General features: G+C 42.8%; 1 protein-coding gene, 1 long non-coding RNA gene and 1 pseudogene across 5 annotated transcripts; all 3 read left to right on the top strand.

Moving 5' to 3' along the window:
• Window positions 1–816: 816 nt before the first annotated feature.
• Window positions 817–5413, top strand: LOC147439758 (uncharacterized; the record flags this gene model as incomplete). Its single annotated transcript, XM_086484060.1, has 4 exons — window positions 817–1003; window positions 1083–1811; window positions 4873–5087; window positions 5144–5413. Coding segments are annotated over 4 exons (1335 nt in total), but the record flags the coding sequence as incomplete, so codon positions are not given.
• Window positions 1854–4325, top strand: LOC147439759 (uncharacterized). Of its 4 annotated transcripts, none has more exons than XR_015184638.1 (4): window positions 1854–2358; window positions 3476–3495; window positions 3616–3708; window positions 3814–4325. It is a non-coding gene; the product is annotated as an uncharacterized LOC147439759 (long non-coding RNA). The 4 variants fall into 4 exon arrangements; XR_015184639.1 differs by having other exon boundaries at window positions 3578–3708; XR_015184636.1 differs by lacking the exon at window positions 3476–3495.
• Window positions 5414–10432: 5019 nt separating the features above from the next.
• The window catches only part of LOC147439757 (putative 26S proteasome non-ATPase regulatory subunit 3), a 39555-nt pseudogene continuing 28137 nt past the window's right edge, over window positions 10433–21850 (top strand).

Genomic DNA, 21850 nt, shown 5'->3' with positions numbered 1-21850 from the left:
TTAAGTAGTTTTGTGTCCCATAAGCAACAACATGATGGTAGTATATATCTCACGCTAGTGGCTAGATTGTATTCGAACTTGTTGATCCGCTTTTCCTGTTGAAATGCGGGCGATAGCGCTCTTCTTTCGGCGGTGGGTGGAGATCTTGCCAGATTTTGAGTGAGTACGAAAAAGCACTATGTCCTTTTGAACCAATGGACATGTGCCATGGTGGAAACACGGACCTAGAGACTGTTCTTTTGTCAGCATGTCTGAACCTAACCTTAGACCCAATTCAGAGGAGACAGTGGAAGAAGAGGCCTTTGTTTGGTGTATGAGAAAACCCCCCTTCTTTTTGACTTTCCGCTACCCCCCCTTGCAAGCCACGTGACTAAAGGGCACGGGGTCTTCAATGAAGGCCCCGTCATGGGATCGACGGCGGGCGTAGCATGCAGGAATCTTGAGGACAATCAACGTCCAACATAAAAAGCGGGTCAACGCCCCCCCTTACGGTTCGAACCCACAACCTTGGCCATGGCAGCATGGTGAGCTAACCACGCATGCACGTGCATTTCGTTGTCACCAAGGCAAAAAATAAAACTCCTACAGCGAAAGGTAAACTAAAACAGAATAAGTAAACTCGGACACATTCATTTAAAATCGGACGACCGAACCTACTTCGTATTTTGCGCGTGTAGCGCCTCGCCGTGGATCCCACGATGGGGTCTTCATTCTAGAGGGCTTGCAAGAACGAGGAAGGCCTCGCTCTGGCCTCTCTCTCACTTAGGTTATGAAATTTAATTTAAAATTAACGTAAACTTTTTCGTGCTTTCTTGAAAATCTAGAGGCGAACTATATATTGAACGTGGAACTCCTCTAGGGATTAGGTTCTATGAAGGAGGTGGGGATGGAATACACAGACGAAGACGCAAGGAGGCTGGAGAAGTTGGAACGCTTTCGATCTACCATCGAGCGTGCCCAGCAGAAGCTGCAAGAGGCGGAGTCCCACTGGCTGCATCATCAGGTAATTCCTAATTTCTATATTCATCGGCTCCATCCTGTGTATCACGAGGTCCTGAGGGCTCCTTTCATTGAGGATACAGGGCACCATGTCAAGCTGGGAAGAGAAACGGGTGCCCAACGCCGACATCCTCCCCATCTCAAGGACAGATCATACCATGACATTGAGCAGCAGAAGCAACCAGCTTCTGCACATCAGATGGAGCTGGACGTTAAATATTCACACCTTGATCAGAAGTGGCAGATGTGGCCGGCCTCTGCAAAACATCGACCTAGCCATCACAACAAGAGCATTCATCCTCCATCCCATCACAAGCATGTAGAGAAGCAATTACCCCATCACATTCATAAGGACCTTTTGCATCCTGAATACCCTGACCAGCAGCAAAACCCCCAATTTATGCAAAAGTCTCCTGTGCACTGGTCACAAGGTTTTTCGTCAAGCTCATCCAATTTGTCCAACTTGCCACTGGTGAAGCGCACGGCGGAAGGGTCAGCAATATCTGCTCCTGGTGATGATGCTACCTCTCACGCTATGACACCGTCAACATCTGGGTCCCATACACACCCCGGGCTACGTAAGCGCCACTCACCTGCCCCTTCTCGACATGAGCTTTTGCAGCAGAAGAGGCGCAAGGCACGCGAAGCCATGGATGCGATCTGTCAGACTGTTTTCTTTGATGATGCTTACAGCACCATACGAGATTTCTTGGAGCTCATCAATTACTGCAAGCCAAGTAGGACAGCCAGTACGCCCTTCTCGTCTGATCGGCTTTCGTTAAGCTCATCATGTACATCGGCAGCCAGCTCCAGTAATGTGGATTTTGTTAGGAATCACCCTTTCTTCAATTGTACATAGCCAGGACCACATATTGAAACAAGAAGATGTCTTCACGAAATCATATGAGGCAGTGTCAATACTAGTCAAGAAGCAGGGCATCATCAATTATATCAGGCAGCTTCCATGTTGATTTAAGATAGGAATCGATGCCAATATTACAATTTCTTCGTATCACATCAGGGATGAAGTTTTACTATCGTGGTGTTTTGTGTGTGCGCAACAGTATTGATGCTTATCATGTAACATTTTGCAGGACTGACTGGTTCAATCAGCTGGCAAATTTGGGCTTGCGAACGACGTCAAATTTGACAATATAGCCATGCTAGCATCATGATCAACAGGAATCATCTGTGGCATTGTCAGATCAATCAAGAGAAGTCTCGTGCATCTTTCTACATGGCCATGAGATCTTTACATCGAGCCAAGCAGAATCTTTGGCAGGTTGATGCTCATGAATGCATGGTTGAATGTATTGAGGAAAGCTGGCAGCCATATGATCTGGCTTGGACTAGCAAAAGGTGATGTTTTTGGATTCTTACTTCAGTAATTATTAGTTTCTAGCAATTGATGCATACATATTTTGGGCATTTGTGCATACTTTCTGGATGAGTTTGATGCGGCACCTTACTTACTTGGGTTGAAAGTCATTTCAACATACTAACAGTATTCATTGTTTTGTATGGTCCAATTACTTTATATTGTTGCATCAGTTTTTGTTTTTGTATGTGGCTTCTTGGCATTAGTACACTGTGGGTATGATATCTAGTTTCAAGCTAGAATTTGGCGAGCACCATTAAGCTATAGCAGCATGGTTATATAGTATCATTGGAAATTAATCAGGTGAATTAAAAGTTGACCTTCATCATGAGGCCTGATGACATTTATGTCTAGAAGGAAACTAGAGGAAGGTGCTAGACCACATCTCCCTTTGATTTACCTCTCTCTAATCTAGTTAGGGCCCCTCTCCCAAGGTCATAAATTGTGAGGTTTCCTAAGGAAGAGAAACTAACTCCAAATCAGTCCCCTCAAAATACAACCCCCCAACATATAACTATCCTTCCCAAGTTCAGTTCAGTCTAATTGCTAGCATGACCTTTTCTCTCGTCACTAAAAGATTAGTACCATGACAACTTGCATATCTTAACTTTATAACGCCTAAGTAGTAAGGCCTCAAGTTAATCCTTGCACTAGCATATGCACAAAGTAAGACACGTGGCCTCTGTTTTACAGTTCTAATGTACACATGACCTTAAGGTTTGCCTTTAGTCGATAGAACTATACCATACGCATCATGTCTACAAATACTCTTTGTAGGACAAAACCCTCAACTCTCCTTCTGTAGGATGGTTTTTGGCTTCCAAAAAGGGGGTCTTAAAGGAGAAGGGAGAGACGCGTACATTTGCCTGGACCATAGACATGGACAGGCGTGATTCACTATGTTTGGGATGTATTCATTATGTGGAGCCTTTTGGTAAGTATCAAGGTGCCTTTGATTTGGAGTTGCCATATGGCCTGCGGTCTGCCTGGAAGAAGCCTGTATTCATACGGTGCATTAACTCAAAGCTTGGTGGTTTGGTTTTTTTTTGTACAGTGATATTGACTTTGCTACATTGCTACTATCGTTTGTTTGTGTAGGAAGATGCGATGCAATGAGGGTGGGAACTTGAGAACTTCTGCATGTGTATTAGGGCTGCTTGCCTTATATTGTTTGTTGAGGTCTTCAAATGCTCTTTGCAGATTCCTTTACCTGATCTGCACTTCTATTTCTTTAGCAGCATTGGGGATCTCCATTTGTCACAGTTGAAGCTCCTACCTTATTCAGAGAGAAGTCCGCCCTCGTTTATCGTCTCTTTCCAAACCTTCTACCTGTAATCGCTCGACTTTCTGATCAAGATATGCACTTTGGCCATGACAAGGTCAAGATGTTTGCTCAAAGCATGCAATCCGTTGACAAAGAAAGTAATTGAGTGTAGGGTGGAGTAGGAAGAAGTGAGGAGAGACTGATTGCGAGCTTGAGGAATAATGACAAGGAAGATTAGAGGAGCCAAAGCTGACGATACGTGAGAGGTAGAGCAGCCACAAGCATTTGGTTACATTTTTCCTAGTTGAAGCTTCAGACATGTCATTGGTTACCATTACCTTCCATTTTTGAGCTTCTGGCTATAGCTATACTGGTAATCAACCTCTCGCACTCTGCATAGTTCTTCTTTTCCTAGTCTTCCTCAAGCAGTCTACGTGAGTAAAATCTCTTGCAATGTATCAAGTTCTGTAGTTTTCGGTATTTTAGCTCATCTGCAAGTCATTGCACTGCAGCCATGGCATCTGGAAGGATGAAGGTAGCACACATTCATGGCGTTTTGAGGGATGGAGGTGCACCATCTCAGGTTTTCACGAGTTGGTGTTATGAGCAATGTTGTTTGCATAGCTCCAGGCTCTCTCTGTATCCTTATCCTTTCTTTGATTAGGTTGCAGGTGTGGTTGTGCATGTGTATATGAGTATTGTAGGGCTTTTGGAGGTAATGGCTGGATTATGCATGTGGTTGTTGAATCGTTTTCCTGTTCTAACTTGTATTACGATGGTCGAACTCTTTGAAAAATGTGTCTTCTGGAACCTTTTTGTGAAACGGTGAATGTGGAGTTTGTAAAAGGTTAAATATGCAGAGCTTATTCTTGACCTCAACTTTATGCATGGCCTATTATGCAGTATGACTACACTTGTAATTCTAGCATCTTACAATTCTGCTTGCCTTCTTTATATTATATTCTGATCACCTGCTCAGATCACCTCTAATTGGTGACTAATCTGTAAAATCATGTCTAGTTACTCCTGTTAAATCACCTCTGAATTTGATTCTCTCTATGCTGTGGTGACAAAGAAGATGGCTTTGTGTGGAGCTGGATTAAGCTTGTCATATTGGGCTACCATTGTTCACTATGGGGTGGGGAATCAGCAATCAACGGGGACCGGGAGCCATGGTGGGAGCCTCATTCTTGGGAAATGGTCACTGAAATATCATTCCTGGGCATCACAGTTGGGGAAGGAGGGCTAGCAGTGATCACTGAGACAGGGACAGGCAACACAGGGGAGCTGCAGAGGTGCCTTCCAACTGCTGATGTGGGTGCCTTGGATTGGTCGCAGATTGCAGTGGCACGAATGCAGTTTGATTGGTGTGCACATGGTGCTGACGTGTTGGCTGCAGGATACCATCCGGATGCTCAGTTGAGATTCGATGATTGGCTACAGCCTGTCAGTAGCCTCTGACTATTCCGAGTGCTGACTTGGATGCCCCCATTGGTATGCAGACTGTCCACAAGGTTCTGACATTCTGCCTGCTTAGCTGTCCAGCATCTAGTGACTGCGCACTGCAATTCCGGCCAGGAAAGCATGGAAAATTGACGGTGCAATTGCCTGCCCTCCGACCCCTGACTATAACGGTGACTGAGGTGATCTCGACTGTCTGTTTATGGATGTTTGTCAACATTGTTGTACTGTATGGTTGCTTGTAAATCCACCTTCCTTGGTGACTCTTCAAACTCACTCTGGTATCATAATATAGAGAGTGCGTTCTTTGCTGTGCCTGTCAATTCTTCCTTACATCAAAGGGGCTTTGCGTGCATTTTGTCAAGGTTTGTGCACCTGGATGGCAAGGATGTTGCGCCTCAGATTAGATGTGTTTAGTTCAGAGCTAGTTTATTGAGGGATGGAGCCGATTGCAGATGAACATTAGTTCAGGGCTAGTTATTTGAGGGATGGAGCCCCTTGCAGATGAACATTGCACATTAGTGACAGAGTCATGGCACCCTGATTGGATGCGAGTGTCCTTTTTGTCTTTTCCCTTGCTTTGGTTGCTTCATATGCTGCTAAAAAGCCAGTCCTGCATAATGAAAATGCACTGTAAACTGTCACTATAGTTGCCTTGCCTCGTGCCTTTTTGCTTCTCTTTTGAATGCCTTCTTACGCGACAACTAAATTGTCAACTTCCCTCATTTACTTGGCCTTCCCTTAGCCGTATTCCTTTTGGCTTGCAAAAACCAGGTGTCAGAGGACAAGGTAGATAGGCGTATCTTCCCGGTTTCAACATTTGTCCAACCATAATTTGGCTTGCAAATGAAATCGCACATCTATTTTTGGGCTATCATTCATGAACATTGGTGATAGGGTCCTCCATTGAGGTCCACTTCTGGATCGATGACTTTTGTGCACCATAGACCACAGCCAAAGCCTGACGGGAAGTGGATCGCATGTGCAAGGGTTTAATTGTGACTTGTCTCTTGTATTACTCAACGACAATGATTCCTCATGACTGTCATGGTATTTAGAGGTATGTGCTGAGAGAGAGAGGCTATCTGAAGGAGGAGAGGAGGATTATAGAGTGCGAGACAAAACTTGCAATGGTGGTAGTCTCGCCACCAGATCTCTCCACCTGGAGAAGCTTCTTCTCACAAGAAGCTACATGTTTGGGTAACTCTGCTATTTCTTTCATAGTTCATTTCTCTGCTCCACGCTTTTCTCTTTTGCTTTCGTTTGCATTTTGTTTTTACCCCTCCTGCATCTTGTCGGCTTGATCTTTACAGAGCATCTGCTTTCGGCGATTTGAAACATGGGGTGATACTGATTGAACACTTTTACTGGCTTTACCTTGTTTTGTCTCAGATTATTTTGGACTGCTTGCAATGAATTTTGCCTAATCAAGTGGTGCTTGCAAAACTATTGGTGTAGGTCTGAATGGTTGAGAGATGATGTGATGGCTTAATGTTCTATCTCTGAAGCTCCAGAGCTTGACCTTGTCCATGTCCTGCAGTGGTACATCCATATCTCCGCACTTATAAATTGTGAAGTACCTTCCACTTCTCTTTTCCATCTAGCATATGATTTTGCCAAAAAAGGTTATCAGGGGTACTTTTGAAGGAGGAACTTCGGTTCTGTGAAGCACACATGAGTGCTTTGGCTAGAGTTTAGAGACTACGCTCTGTGAAGCACACATGAGTGCTGCATGTGCATAAGCAACAGGATCAGGCTTTTGTTTGCAAGAGAATGTCGTACTCGTATAAGTTCTTCTCCACAAAACCGCATTTTGCCTTTGAAAGTGCTCCACATCTTTCATACACATCCATAATTTACCTCTTGCCTCCCATTGTATAAAACCCCTCTTACTAGTTCATTTTTATGTTTAAGTCTTTCCCTTATCATTATTGAGTTTTTGTACACATCTTTTGTTGTTTTCATTCAAGTGTATTAGTCTTGAATTTTGTATCTGTGTTATTTTGTTCCTACTCTCTCACATAGTATCAGAGCAACTGTAGAGCATAGGAACCCATCTTAGTTAGCATGCACAACAGAAGAACATTCCTCGTCTCTTGCTGTCATCATGTATTTAATTTCATTGTCAAGGTTTTTGTCAACAGAGAACCATGCATTTATGATGCAGCAGTAGGTTACTGCATTTTGAGGGATGTTCCTATGTGGTGTGTACTTGAGTCATGAACTCCCGTTCTTGACAATGGTCGGGAAGTAGGGGGTCAATGGTCCCCATGCGATGGTGGCTATTGCTTGATGGTGGCCCCATCAAGCGATGGTGGCCCCATTCTATGTCATCCATGTATTTTGGTAATGTTGTAAAGATCTTTGCTTCAATTACAACACCTCAACAAGGCTACAGAAACAAAACTTGGATCAACCTTTCACATTTTGTAATGTGCCAAGTGCAAACACCAAATATGGAGTCTCCTTTTTGCATTTGAGCATGTTAGTAACTTCAAGTTTGTACTTGGCACACCTTCCGCCCAGCCATCTTGCCACAGTGAAATATTGTTGAAATCATAATTTTGCCGAGGCGCATAATGATATCTATTGGATTTGTTTAATCTTTTCAATTGTGAGTATGGCAAAAAAAAAAAAAGATGTGTATTAGAATGCAAAAATTACAGCGTTAAGGACTGCAACCTTGAGTCACAATATGGAATGCTTATCCAACTTATTTTATAAAACCACCATATGGCAGAAACCAATGTACCAAACGTTAAATGAGTGCTTTGCCTCCCAACTTTTTTCAACAAAAATTTTCTTGGGATGATAAACTTAATTCTGGTTGTCTTTTTATATATGTCCTCAATTCCCCTACTTTAGCATGCCATTGTGATCTTTCGCCTTGCTTTTATACTAGGTTTTTTGAGGATAGGCTATCTGTGTGTATTGCTCTTCATTGTAAAGAGCTACAAAAACTTTCCTTTTGGACCTTACTCCAACCTCTATTTGTTTGACAATGACTAGGGGGCCTTGCCAGGAATTAGTGCTTGGAGGTATTTACAACTCCTTGGTTGCACAGATGTGTTACCACTTGAGATAATTCACAAAGACTTTTGTTGATAACAATCAATGAGTGGGTGATTTACCGCATATTTTTATTTCACACCATGTGCAGATAAGTATTGTTGGTGATATACAGCCTCATATTTTTATTTCACACCATGTGAAAATAAGTATTGCTTGGAGGTGTCAACATGGCTTATTTACTTGGTGAGCCAAAGGTCCTTTTTGGACTCTTTGAGCCCACAAGAGACCATGTGGCGCATCCCAAAAAAGGAAAAAACAACGCGATGAAAAGATTGTTTCAGGGTTGCGAATAAAATTTGAGCCTTTGCAAGTCATCGGCATATGAGCAATTCAATTCACTGTCTAGATGCTCCCCTATGCCGTCAACTCCCACCCTCACCGCTACCCAGTCTTGGTGCATGACATACGTTCACAGAGCAGCACCAAGAAAGTAGCAATATCTTCTACGCAAGCAAACATATCTAGATGCAATCTCCTATGCTTGTATCTTGAAGGCATGTGGCATTATGCAGATGCTCGAATGGGCAAAAGAATTCACAATGATAATGTTAGTTAGGGACCGTTGGAAAAAAACTATGTACTTGGCATTGCCTTGGCATGTATGCAAAATGTGATGCACTTGAAAAAGCGCCAAAAGTGCTTGAGGATCATATTGGTTGGAGTGATGTCTCTTGGAATGCATTGATTGCAGGATATGCACAACAGGAGCAAGGCTAGAAAGCTCTAGGTTGTGAATCACCTATGCATGCATCTTGAAGGAATGTGGCTCTACCCAAGGTGCTGATATGGGCTCTTCCATGTTGTCTCTTGGAATGTCTAATCGCGGGATATGCCCAATAGTGGAAGGGCCAGAAAGCTTTGGGCTATTTTCAGCAGATGCAAAGAGAGGGCAACTCTCCAAATGCAATCATTTATGCTTCTATCTTGGAGGCATGTGGCATTATGCAAGATGTTGGAATGGGCAAAAGAATTCACGATGACAGTTTTAGTCAGGGACTGTTGGAAAAAAACTACGTACTTGGCACTACCTTGGCATGTATGCCAAATGTGGTGCGCTTGAGAAAGTGCAAAAAGTGCTTGAGGAGATTACTGTTTGGAGCCATTATTGCATTGATTTCAAGTTATCACAACAAGAGTAGGGCTAGAAAGCTCTAGGTTGTGAACTATCTATGCATGTATCTTGAAGCCATGTGGCTCTACCCAAGGTGCTGATATGGCTCTTCCATGTTTTCTCTTGCAATGCTCTGATCGCGAGATATGCCCAACAGTGGAAGGACCAGGAAGCTCTAAGCTGTTTTCAACAGATGAAAAGAGAGGGCAGCTCTCCAAATGCAATCATCTACGCTTCTATTTCGGAGGCATGTGACATTATGCAAGAAGCTGATATGGGCAAAAGAATTCACGATGATATTGTTAGTGAGGGACCATTGGAAAAAAATTACGTACTTGGCACTACCTTGGCATGTATGCCAAGGTGTGGTGCACTTGAGAAAGTGCTTGAGGAGCTTATTGTTCGGAGCGGCGTTTCTTGGAATGCATTGATTGCAGGATATGCACAACAAGAGCAGGGCTAGAAAGCTCACCTATGCATGCATGTTGAAGGCATGTGGCTCTACCCAAGGTGTTGATATGGGCTCTTCCATGTCATCTCTTTGAATGCTCGGATCGTGGGATATGCCCAACAGTGGCAGGGCAGGAAGCTCTGGGCTGTTTTCAGCAGATGCAAGGAGAAGGCAGCTCTTTAAATTCAATCACCTACGCTTCTATCTTGAAGGCATGTGGCATTGAGCTCTCGATGCAATGACCTACATGTGCAGCTTGAAGGCATCTGGTATCCTGCAAGATGTTGGTATGGGCAAAGGAGTTCACAGGGGGCTGTAATTGACATAAAACGTCGTGCTTGGCACTGTCTTGGTTGACATGTATGCCAAATGTGGTGTACTTTAAGACCGTGCTAAGCAGAAGGTTTTGTACCAAGGCTGTAGGGTTCATGTTGATATTCCAATAGTGGGTTACTTGAAAAGAACGCATACTTAGGGAAAATGTTGGTCAATATGTATGTCAAGTGCGGTGCACCTGTCAGTGTGCAACAAGTCAAAGAGTGCGCAACAAGTCTTTGACGAGCTTTCTGTGTGGAATATCGTCTTGTGGAACGCACTGATTGCAGGATATGCCCAACAGAGACACAATCACCTATGCATGCATTTTGAGGATGCTTGTAGTGTTTTCAACCAACTCTCAGGTAAAGATGTTGTAATATGGGAATCAAGATGACAGGCTATCTGGAGACTGGATTAAGCAAAGAAGTCTTAAACTTAATGCAAGATTTACAAGATGGAGTTGTTGAATTGAACCACATTATCATGGTTTTTTCTTTCAAAGCATGCTCTATTCTTGTTGCACTAGATGAGGGGAGGTTGATCCACTGAACTGCATTGGAAACTGGTTGCAAGCTAGATGTGTACGTCAGAAGCGCATTAATCAACATGTATTCCAAATGTGGAAGTGTGCCTTGGGAGCAGAATGGGAAGGAGCAAAGAGAGTCAAATGGAGCGAGCTATACTGTGCCTGTACGCCCGGTGTAATGAGAGGGGATGGAAAGCCTGCACCATCAGAAATACATGCCGAAAGCATTCAATGACATTGTGAGGCAAAATCTTTCATACAAGCTCTGATCTGCAATGCCTTATTCTGAGGTAAAATTGCACCCATGATGTACATTTTCTATGGTCCGCACAGAACAGGGAAAACCTCCTGCGCTCAGATTTTTGCAGCAACATGGTCAGTATGTATGTCAAGTGTGGTGCCTATCGGTGCGCAACAAGTCTTTGACGAGCTTACTGTGCGGGATGCTATCTTGTGGATTGCATTGATTGTAGGATATGTCCAACCAAGACAGGGCTAGAAAGTTATGGGCTGTTTTCAGTAGATGTGTAGCGAGGGTCTATCTCCAGACACAATCACCTACACATGCATCTTAAAGCCACGTGCATTGTGGCTCCATGCAAGATGTTGATATGGACACAGAAATTCATAATGATATTTTTATTCTGAGCTATTGAAAAGAGATGTCGTGCTCAACACTTCCCTGGTCGATGTGTATGACACATGTGGTGCAGCGCTTGAGAAGCTTTTTGTTTGGAACAATGGCTCTTGGAATGCATTGCTATTGCAAAAAACTTATGTGATTCACAATGTCTTGGTCGATATGTATGCCAAATGTGCTACATTTTGGAAAGCACAAAAAGTGCTTGAGGAGCTTTTTATCCGTAATGTTGTCTCTTGGAATGAATTGATTCCAGGATGCGTGTAACAAGAGCAGCCTAGAAAGGCTAGAAAGTTCAAGGCTATTTTCAGTGGATGCAAAGAGAGGGCCTCTCTCTAGATGCAAATCACATATGCGTGCATCTTGAAGGCATGTGGCTCTACGTAAGATGCTAACATGGGCATAAAAAGATCACGTTGATATTATTGGTTGTCGTGTTGTGCTTGGCAATGCCTTGGTTGGTTGTTCGCTAAACGTGGTGCACTTGAGAGAGAGAGAGAGAGAGAGAGAGAGAGAGAGAGAGAGAGAGAGAGAGAGAGAGAGAGAGAGAGAGAGCGCTACTAGTAGCGCCTACTTGATTACAGAGGTAGAAGAGAGAGTGCAGCTCTTTGTAACCTTCAAGCCTTGCGCTAAAGAGTGCGAGTTTGTGTGTTTTTGTGTGAGCCTAGATAATACGGTAGATTCAACCCACCCTGAGAGCAAGAATTGTAGGTAATGGCAAGCATGATAGCGAAAGTGAATGCAACAGTCGACATGTTGGCGGAAGTCACAGAAGGGATGGCGATGGAAAAACACATACCAATGGCAAGGTGGTAGAACAATGAAGGGAAGGTTTTGGAGCCGACCCGTCCAAGGTTGTACTTCGATGCATACAACGAATACCAACGGTGCCCTTATATTCTGTATTTCGATTTTCCCTATGTGATCTCAAAAGTACTTCGAATAACAATTTCATCATATATGTATTTCTCTCTAATGTTTTTTTGCAAAGGATTCTTGCTTCTCAATCTTCTGTGCGAGGACATGCTAACTCTACTACTTAGTACTACTTGGTTCTTGATCGTGTCCCCAAGAAAAAAAAGCACCATTAGCCCAATTGTCGTTGAAAAAGGGAAATACTACTGTCTAATTTCCCCTTTGCAGGGTCTCGTCTCGTCTTCACAAGAGTTGTCATGGTGACTTACAGACTTTCATGGTGGAGCAAAGGCTCAACCGAACCCTATCTTTCTAAGTAGCTCTCGCGATTTTATGGGTTGCGAGGAGGCTGTCGAATTGAGTCTAGTGCGCAGGAGTCTATGTGCAGTAGTGGTGTGCTGCCTTGAAGGAATATGACACTACCTTGGTTGACATGTATGTCTGAAATGTCGTCTCTTGAAATGCATTGGTTGTGGGATATGCCCAACAAGGACATGGGCCACAAAGCTCTTGCTCATTGGTTTTAGGATGCAAAGCGAGGGCACTTCTAGCACTACGTAGGAGTCCAATACGTCTATGATGTAGAACATAAAGTTAGCTCTGCTTCTCTTTAAGTTTAATCTATATCCTACATCTTTTCTTTTTGTCTTAATGTGTGATTTGTGTCTGACATGGAGGACATATATTCACAACACTAGACGTTTCAATTGCACAAGCGCGACTTCCACTCGACAACACTACAAGGTTCGTTATCTGTATCTAGCACCCCATGACTATGCGTTTGCTTGGTGCAGCACATAAACGCTACGGGGTAGGGTACGGCTTCCGTTTTTTATAATTTTTGGAGAGACCACAATGCCAACTCTCCACCATACTTTTGTATGGACCTTTGCATGACGTGCACTGTATACTTTGCAGTTTCAGTCTATGACGCTTCATTGCAAGACGATATGTTTAACTATTCACATTGTTTTTTTTTAGCTTGCCTCAAACATTGTCCGCCGGCTTGCACAATTGGATGACATTCATACACGATTATCATGTCGGTAGTGTGGTTTATTTTTTATAGTCTGCTTATGCTTTTTATATTTTTGAGTTTTTCAAAGCTTCCTTAAGTTTAATTTAGCCATATGTTTTCCTCACGAGTGTATCCTCAATTTCGATCATAGTATCTATATATTAAATAGACATGCATTTCTTTTCTCATAGTTTGGTAATTCAACCTATATATTGAAATAAAGGAAAATTGACTATGCTTGACTGAGAATAAGATGGGTGTCTCAAAGATGGTTACATGATTTAGAGACTAAATGGTTCATATCACTAGGTTAAATGGTGCAATGTGCAAACAACTACCAAAATAGGTTAAGTTGCAACCCTTTTGCTTGATTTAATTACCCTCTTTAGTAGCTCTTTTCTTGTGTCACCACAACAAAACCCAAGGCGACAACAATCACAACAAACTAACCAAGTAACCAGCTACGCTCCAAAATCTATCAGATTATGTGCAGCAAAGGCCCACCAAGCAAGACTAGTTTCTAATCCATTGGTTTTGTGTACTACATGATAAATTGTCTTTGCTTTTATAACATGAACCTACGCATGGATTTTGTTGATGAAAACAACTATTTTTAAATTTTTATTCAAGAAATTTTCTACTTCATTTTAATTCAAATGTGTAGGGACACGAAAAATTCTTAGGTGAAACTACATTGAATCTTGGGCTTTTTTGGCCTACGCCACAGGGTGAGACCTAGTGATGTCTCCCCTTTTTGCTAATTTTTGCTAATGAGAAAGGAGAGGTTATTTAAGAAATAGATGTTGTTTTTTTTAAAATTGATTCTTTTTGATTGGTGTTTGTGGCCATTTATTTCGTTGGTTGGATGGGACAAGAAGGCAATCAAGAATTTTCTTTTGTAATGAGATTTTGAAGATATTTGCACTACTTATAATACCATCTACAATATATATAATTATGTATATAATCTATTAAAGAGACTGAAATTTCGACATCAATATTGGAACCCATGCTCCATCGTCCACTTGAGGTTGCCCGCTTGAGTCAGAGAAGTGCATGTACTTGACCAAGAACCTGCGAGGTTGTGAGCTTGCAGCTATATATACCCACCTTGTAGCTAGACATGGATCATCACAGTCGAGGGTCGGGGGGCAGTGCATCCTGGCCATCCATTCACTGTCTCTTCTGAATCGGAATCCTAACGTGCAGTCGATGGATGCCCACCATGTCAGCACACGTAATCTGTGTACGCTGCAAGCCAATCAAGGCACTCCAGGTTAGCGCACAAAACTTATGACACATCAGCAGTCGTAATCTACAGCCGGGAATTCACTGTGTAGCCACCACATTAGCATGCATAATCCAGTGATCTCTAGCATCCCTCCCCCCCACTGTGATGGTCGGGAATGGTCCCATGATGACCATTCCTTGCAATGCTTGCTCCCCCATGGCGCCCGGCCTCCGTCGGTCGCCAAGGGGTCACAAGCATTACAAGGAATGGTCACCACATGACCATTCCCTACACCTTCACTAAACGTTTTCTCAAGTACGAGGTTCCATCGGCTTTTGACTCCCGAGCCGCTTCTGAGAATTGATGTTAGGTTAGAGGAGCCGGTTTAGAGGCGCCCAAATTGGGGGACAAAAAGCACGAGTTCTTTGGTGCAATGTTTACAGAGTGGAGCGGCTCATATGAAAGCGCTACGCAGCCACTATCTACAGCACAAACGCCAGGGGGTGATTATAGTCGTAGGTGCCAACAGGGCTTGAGACGATGACCCGAAGGCTATAATTTTATCCTAGCTACGGTAGTCATACAAACACTCAATGGGAGCTGTCTCTAAAATTTCGCAAACTTTCCTTTATATTTTGGGGTTGATAGGTCTCTAAAAGGGGTCTGTCTTTTAATTGGCACGCTTACCCTATTGCCGTACGAGTTTACTTTTATTATTCGCAACTGTATGAGATGACATATTCTCTCATTGAACTAAGAAATGCATTGTTTGCACTGCACAAGACTGCTATCTATGCCGCGGTGAGGTTGACCATGAGACCTTGCTTAACTTTCTCTATTTGCACTACAACTTGTATGACCTAGCAAAAAAGTTGCGCTCCAATCAACACCTTTGTTGGGAGAACTCGCACAATACAACTTGCCTCCTTCGAGCAACTAGGAAGACCCCTGCCAAAGCAAGAGGTTATAAAAGTGGGTTGCTATTGTTTTGTTATTGCTTGGTGAGATACCTGAACGTACGACCTTTATGCAACTTAGGATGAAGAAGGCTTTGAAGCCTTAGGCTGGTTACAAACGGCTAGTATTATTAAAAATGTGGTGGCCATTTTGAGAATGGCATGGGGTTGTGCTTTACACATGGCCATTTGGTCATTACTTGGTAAGCCTAATGAGGTTTTGCGCTTTCTTGAGCCTGCAAGAAAGCCTGCAGGTAGCTGCTTGGCATGATCTAGGCCATTGCCCTCGACCCATATCGCACAACCAATAGCCTCAAGGTAATAATAATAACTAGTTTGCCTTGATTACTTCACTATGTATATGGTAAGAAGTAAAATAGTGATAGTGGTGTGGATTTTACCGCATGGCATAGCTCGTGATGATGGCCACATAGCATTTCTCCTCAAAGATTTTGCCAAAAGCTCTATGACCTCGCATCACAAATGAGATTTTGCATGAAAAGATGAATGAATGTAAACATTTTCACATTATAATAAAAACGAAACAAGATGCATTTCGTGCATTTGCGCTGCTTGTGCCCGTTCAAAACAAAAAAAAACCATACATATGTATGGTGTGGAGTTGGCACCGTTCTCCACATTTATAAAGATACTATAGGGAACGCGCCCTTCCCTTGCCACTTTTATCCCGTCCAATGTTGAAGGGAGACTTATGCTTCTTCTCTAGTGTTGAAGGGGCTTTTTATTGTAAAAATACTATAATTGTACAATGAAAAACTTATTACCAATGTTTTATAGAGACATGTATCATTCCATGTTGCCATGTCTTGGTATATTGTCCGTGTGTCCCTTTGTTGGACATAACAGGTCCTTGTCACCTTCATGTGAAATCTTTTCAATAAAAATGATATAAATTCATTGCTTTAATCAAAACACGAAATACAAGTGTACCTTTGCTATTGGTCGTCTACATTGAAGCACAATGCTGGATGGATCGACTGCTAGACCTCCCTTGCATTGTTGCATCACCTTCCCACCAGTATGTATTGTGTCATCGTATCCCTTCCGCGACTTTTTCCAACATGTCGATTGTCACATTTACTTTTTCTATCATGCCTACCATTACCTGCATTGGTAGGTTGAATCTGGCGGATTGTCTGTCCGTAAGCTCACACACATAAACATACACATACATAAACTGCCCCATTTGCCATACATATCAATCAAAGCACGGTCAAGCACGACATCTTTCTCCAAGAGCCCCAAGCACGGTATCTTTCTCCAAGATCCCTCGATTCACATCTGCTAAACAGCCTAGAGGTTTCTGGCGTTGCCCTTGTGGAGAAAATCCTGCAATCTGGAGAGGCCATTGTTTCGCATCTTCCGAAAACTGCCCCTATGGGACAAATCTTGCAATCAGTGCATTGTAGCGCCGTACAAGAAGCTTTTTAAGAAGTTCTAGTGCTCTCTAAATTGCACCACATTTAGCAAACATGTCAATCAAGGCATTGCCAAGCACATCTTTTTCAACAACCCTGAATAACAATATCCGTGTGAATTTTATGCCCATACCAACGTCTTGCATACAGCTACATGCTTTCAAGATGCACGCGTACGTGATTGCATCAGGAGAGAGGTCCTCGATTTGCATAGGCTGAAAATAACCCAAAGGTTTCTGTCGTGCTCTTGTTGTGCATATCTCGCAATCGATACACTCCAAGAGACGACGTTCCGGACACGAAGCTCCTCAAGCACTTTCTATGTTTTATGAAGTGAAGAACATTTACCAAGGCATTCCCAAGCATGACGTCTTTTCCAACATTCCTTGACTAACAATATCAGTGTGAATTTTTATGCACATATCAACATTTGGCATACATATCGACCAAGGCAGTGCCAAGCACGACATTTTTTGCAACAACCCTCGGACTAACAATATTAGAAGTGAATTTTTAAAGTGCACCACATCTAGCAAACATGTCAACCAAGGCATTCCCAAGCATGACGTCTTTTTCAAAATTCCTTGACTAACAATATCAGTGTGAATTTTTATGCACATATCAACATCTTGCATAGAGCCACATGCCTTCAAGATGCACATATCCTTGACTAACAATATCAGTGTGAATTTTTATGCACATATCAACATCTTGCATAGAACCACATGCCTTCAAGATGCATGTGTCTTGTGATTGCATCGGGAGAGAGGCCATCGCTTTGCATCCGCTAAAAATAGCCTAGAGATTTTTGATCCTGCTTATGTGGCGCATATTTCATAATCAATTGTATGCTTTGCCGTACGTGTCGAAGACTGGGAACTTGCTTGTGCACTGTGTACGAGCCTCGAAAGGTTGCAAACACACAGCTAGTGAATCCTAGCAAGCTCAAAGAACAATGGTGTGTCACTCACCTCTCAATGCCGCCGTCGTGAAGGATCCTGTGCTACAAAGAAGGAGCTGTCGCCGATGTCGGGCTCTACCACCTCGCCGCCGTCGATGTCACCGCAATGCTCGATCACACACACACACACACACACACACACACACACACACACACTCTCTCTCTCTCTCTAGAATACACACATATATAGAAGGAGAAGGAGACAGAGATGGAGCAAGAGCACTTCTTAGCTTACACCTTAGAGAATGAATATTTTTAAGTCAAATGGACCTTTTATAAGAGTTTGGCCCGTTCACGCATGGGCGTCCTCAGTGGCCAATCGTTCCACAATTGCTGTAAAAATAAGGTAAGTGGTGCGCCTCTCATCGGCGATCACTTACACATCTATTGGACCGACAAGCCTAGTCCCTGACTCTATCAAATAAATAATACGACGTCCGTTGTAGGTGATAGGGTGTCCGTGAGGGTTAACATGCCCCCCTTCCTGATGTAGATTCCATTCTCGGAAGCTATTGAGTTGAAGGTCGTTCGTCAAGGTGGAAGATCATTTGAGATTAATGTTCTTAGCCTTTTTCAGTCACTGTAAAATCAAACAAAATTGGCACAGTAATTGCATTCTCATATACAGTTAAAAAGCATATGCAGTTGTAGGCAGACAAATTGATTGGTAACAGGATTTTAAACAAATTAGCAATAAAAATTAAATTGTAATATAATCAAACGCATAAACAGTTGTAAAGGTAAAAAACTAAACAAGTATGGGGTCGCTAATTTAATGGTCAGAAGGCACTAGATGTCAACTATTAATACCATGGGCAAGCTTCTCAATTTTCTCTAGTCAATTAAGTTGGTTAATCGTGAGAGCCAAGTATTTCATGTCCGAGGACTGACTAGAGGCTATACCTAGAAGACCTTGTAGTTAAGCTACGATAAAAGAAATTGCTCATAAAATCATCGCCTGACTTATTTCCTTTTCTTTAACCCCACAAATTTTTTCACAGTGATTCAATTTTGATGTGTGTGCTTATTTTGAATGCCTTGGGTTTTTTTGCTTTTCAAGGAAAAGCGCCCACACTGGAACCTCTAGGCCTCTAGTACCATAGACGATACATGTGAGTGAAGTCAAGCTGAGATTTCTCTTCTAGCTTAAGATTTTACATTGTGGCACTTTGATTTTTTTGTTTGTTTGTTTTCAACATTTTAATTTTGTAACCTTGGGGGGTCATATAACACTGTTACCCTTCCCAGGCTCATCACACTAGTAAACTCCCTTTACAATATTTAAGCTAAAGTTCAATAGGGACTAATCCCACTAGAAAGCCCTAGTACATTGCACACAATGCTGACTAAATCGGATTAAGAACCTAAAGTAACCATTGATTATTAGGAAGACATTCCCCATGTTATTAAGAGAAAACCTCTAACTCCTAACTTGGTCAAACTAGCTTAATCAGACTGCTTGATTCTGAAACCTAGACAAGGGATTATGATAGGAAATTATATAGAATCTAATGTTTAATCTAGGTAAATGTGTGGAATATTTTGCTACCAATCACAATTAAAGCAGACAAACATGGATTGCAAAAAAGATAATGGACAAAAAACACCTGTTTGTGTTGATGATCGCGCTTGATTCGAAGAGTGAACGAGAGAAAGACTCCATGAAGTTCAAAGTTCTACATCCTGTACACACTAGCTAGAAAACACAAAGAATACCTCTAGGAGGCACATCAGTGGGAAGAGGCACCAACTCTTATTGAACACAATCAAACAATATAAGGAACCCTAACCTAATTATTTGCACTCCACTGAGAGAGTCAAGGGAATAGGATATTGTAGAGATTGGGGGGGAGGGACCCTAAGGTTAAACCCCTATCCTCGTCATCATCAAGAAAAATGAAGTCATTATCCGTGAGACCATATGTGCCATTTGTGTAATCATGTAACTCTTTCTCATCATTAGAGGCACAAATGTTCACTAAGAACATCACTAGATGCCTATAGTCATCTTGGTCAAGAGGGTAGTCCTGTGCAATCGGGTGACATCCTCTACTAAATATGGATCAATTGTGGTCAAGAGACGTATCAACCATTCTAATTCCTCGAAATTCCTCTCACACGGTAGCGTATCTACCAAATCCCTGTTAAGTATGGAGCCTGATTTACCCTTGTAATTTTCTGTGGTAAAAGCGCACATTTGTAAGGCCCCCATTATGAGGAGAAGCCATCGTGCGTGAAGGAAAATCACTCACCGGAAACCAAAATTTTCACGGACAAGAATCAGGGGCAACTTTAAAGGCCTTGGGGGCGGAGGCCCCCGAGACTTTTTTTTCTCATCGGAATATTCTTTTTCGCCGGAATATTATGGCCGGGCGGCGGTCGGAAAACAACCGGTCGGTTGGCTGGTGGCCGATAGTCAATGGCCGATGGCCGGTGGTCGGAAGTCAATGGCGGGTGGCCGAATTGAAAAGCGGACTTGTCTTCTCAAGGGCGGCCACACATGGGCGGATTGGAGGGTCCGATTTGGACTTATTTGCACAAGGGCGGCTACACATGGCTGTCTCTCATAAGAGAGGGCAGCCCTTTTGGCCTATAAAAGGAGGCCATTTCTACACACATTTCATAGTGTGAAGTTGATGCAACAAGGTGAGTGTGAGGTGGTGAGAGTGAAGCAAGGCGGGAGCTCCATTAAGGGTATAATCCCTTTGTAAACTACTTCTTGTTTTGAAGTACTAAAACCATTGAGTGGCTGCTTTCCCGTGGACGTAGCCCACATTGGGTGAACCACGTATATCGTGTGTACTCTCTCTCTCTCTCTACTCTATAATCTCGTGTATATAAATCTGTCTCTCTCCATTAAGTAATCTACTCAATTATCTATTTAGCTACGTCTTATTTCCTAACAACTGGTATCAGAGCAAGGTTTGCTCGTAGCTAAATTATCTCAAGGAAAGGATTCCTTGAATTGAGTGGGAGTTATGGCGGAGGAAGGGAAGCTCAAGATTGAGAAGTTCAACGGCAAAAACTACCAACATTGGAAGATGCAGATTGAAGACTATCTCTAACAGAAGGACCTCTATTTGCCACTAGGCGGTCTTGCGAAGAAGCCCGCAACAATGGCAGATGAAGCATGGATTGTCCTTGATCGAAAGGCACTGGGAACAATCCGGTTAAGCTTGGCGTCAACGGTGGCCTTCAATGTTTCGGAGATGAAGACCACGGAGGACTTGATGAAGTCACTTGACGACTTCTACGAGAAGCCATCGGCATCCAATAAGGTATTTCTTATGAAGCGCTTGTTCAATCTAAAGATGGCAGAGAATGGTTCAGTTGCAGAACACCTAAATAAATTTAACACAAACATAAGTCAACTTCGATCAGTGAAAATCAATTTCGATGACAACGTGCGAGCTCTCCTTATACTATCATCTCTACCGCGGATAGTTGGGACAGCCTTGTGATGGCTGTAAGTAATTCTATCTCTGGCACAAATACTCTTAAGTTTGATGATGTTGTGGGTGTTCTCCTAAGCGAGGAAATGCGAAGGAGAAGCACAGGAGAATCATCAAGTGCTGCACTATCAGTGGAAACAAGAGGAAGGCTTAAGGAGAGGTTCAAAAACCAAAAGGGTCGTGATCGCTCAAGGCGGAGCAAGTTACACACAAAGTCAGTTCTTGAATGTTGGAACTGCGGCAAGAAGGGCCACGTCAAGAAGGATTGCTGGTCCAAGAAGAAGAAGGAGACAGAGTCTCAAGACAACAAGCCAACATCGGAGGCCAATGTGGCAGGTAAAGTAGAGCAAGATGCTCTAATTCTCTCATTAGACAATGTGTCTAATTCCTGGATAGTAGATTCCGGGGCTTCATTCCATGCGACACCACACAAGCAACATTTCCAAGACTACACCAAAGGTAATTTTGGGTATGTATACTTGGGAGATGATGAAGCTTGTGAGATTGTCGGCAAAGGTACAGTTTCTGTCAAAACTGCTAATGGAAATGAATGGAAGCTTAAAGATGTTAGGCATGTTCCTTCTCTTCACAAAAATTTGATCTCTACAGGACAATTGGACGATGAAGGCCACAACATTGCATTCGGAAACAAACGGTG

This window comes from Adiantum capillus-veneris, chromosome 16, assembly GCF_014529385.1.
Source record: "Adiantum capillus-veneris isolate H3 chromosome 16, ASM1452938v2, whole genome shotgun sequence".
Classification (NCBI taxonomy): domain Eukaryota; kingdom Viridiplantae; phylum Streptophyta; class Polypodiopsida; order Polypodiales; family Pteridaceae; genus Adiantum; species Adiantum capillus-veneris.
The sequence above is the reverse complement of the archived record's forward strand: the minus strand, read 5'-3'. Positions and strand labels throughout refer to the sequence as shown.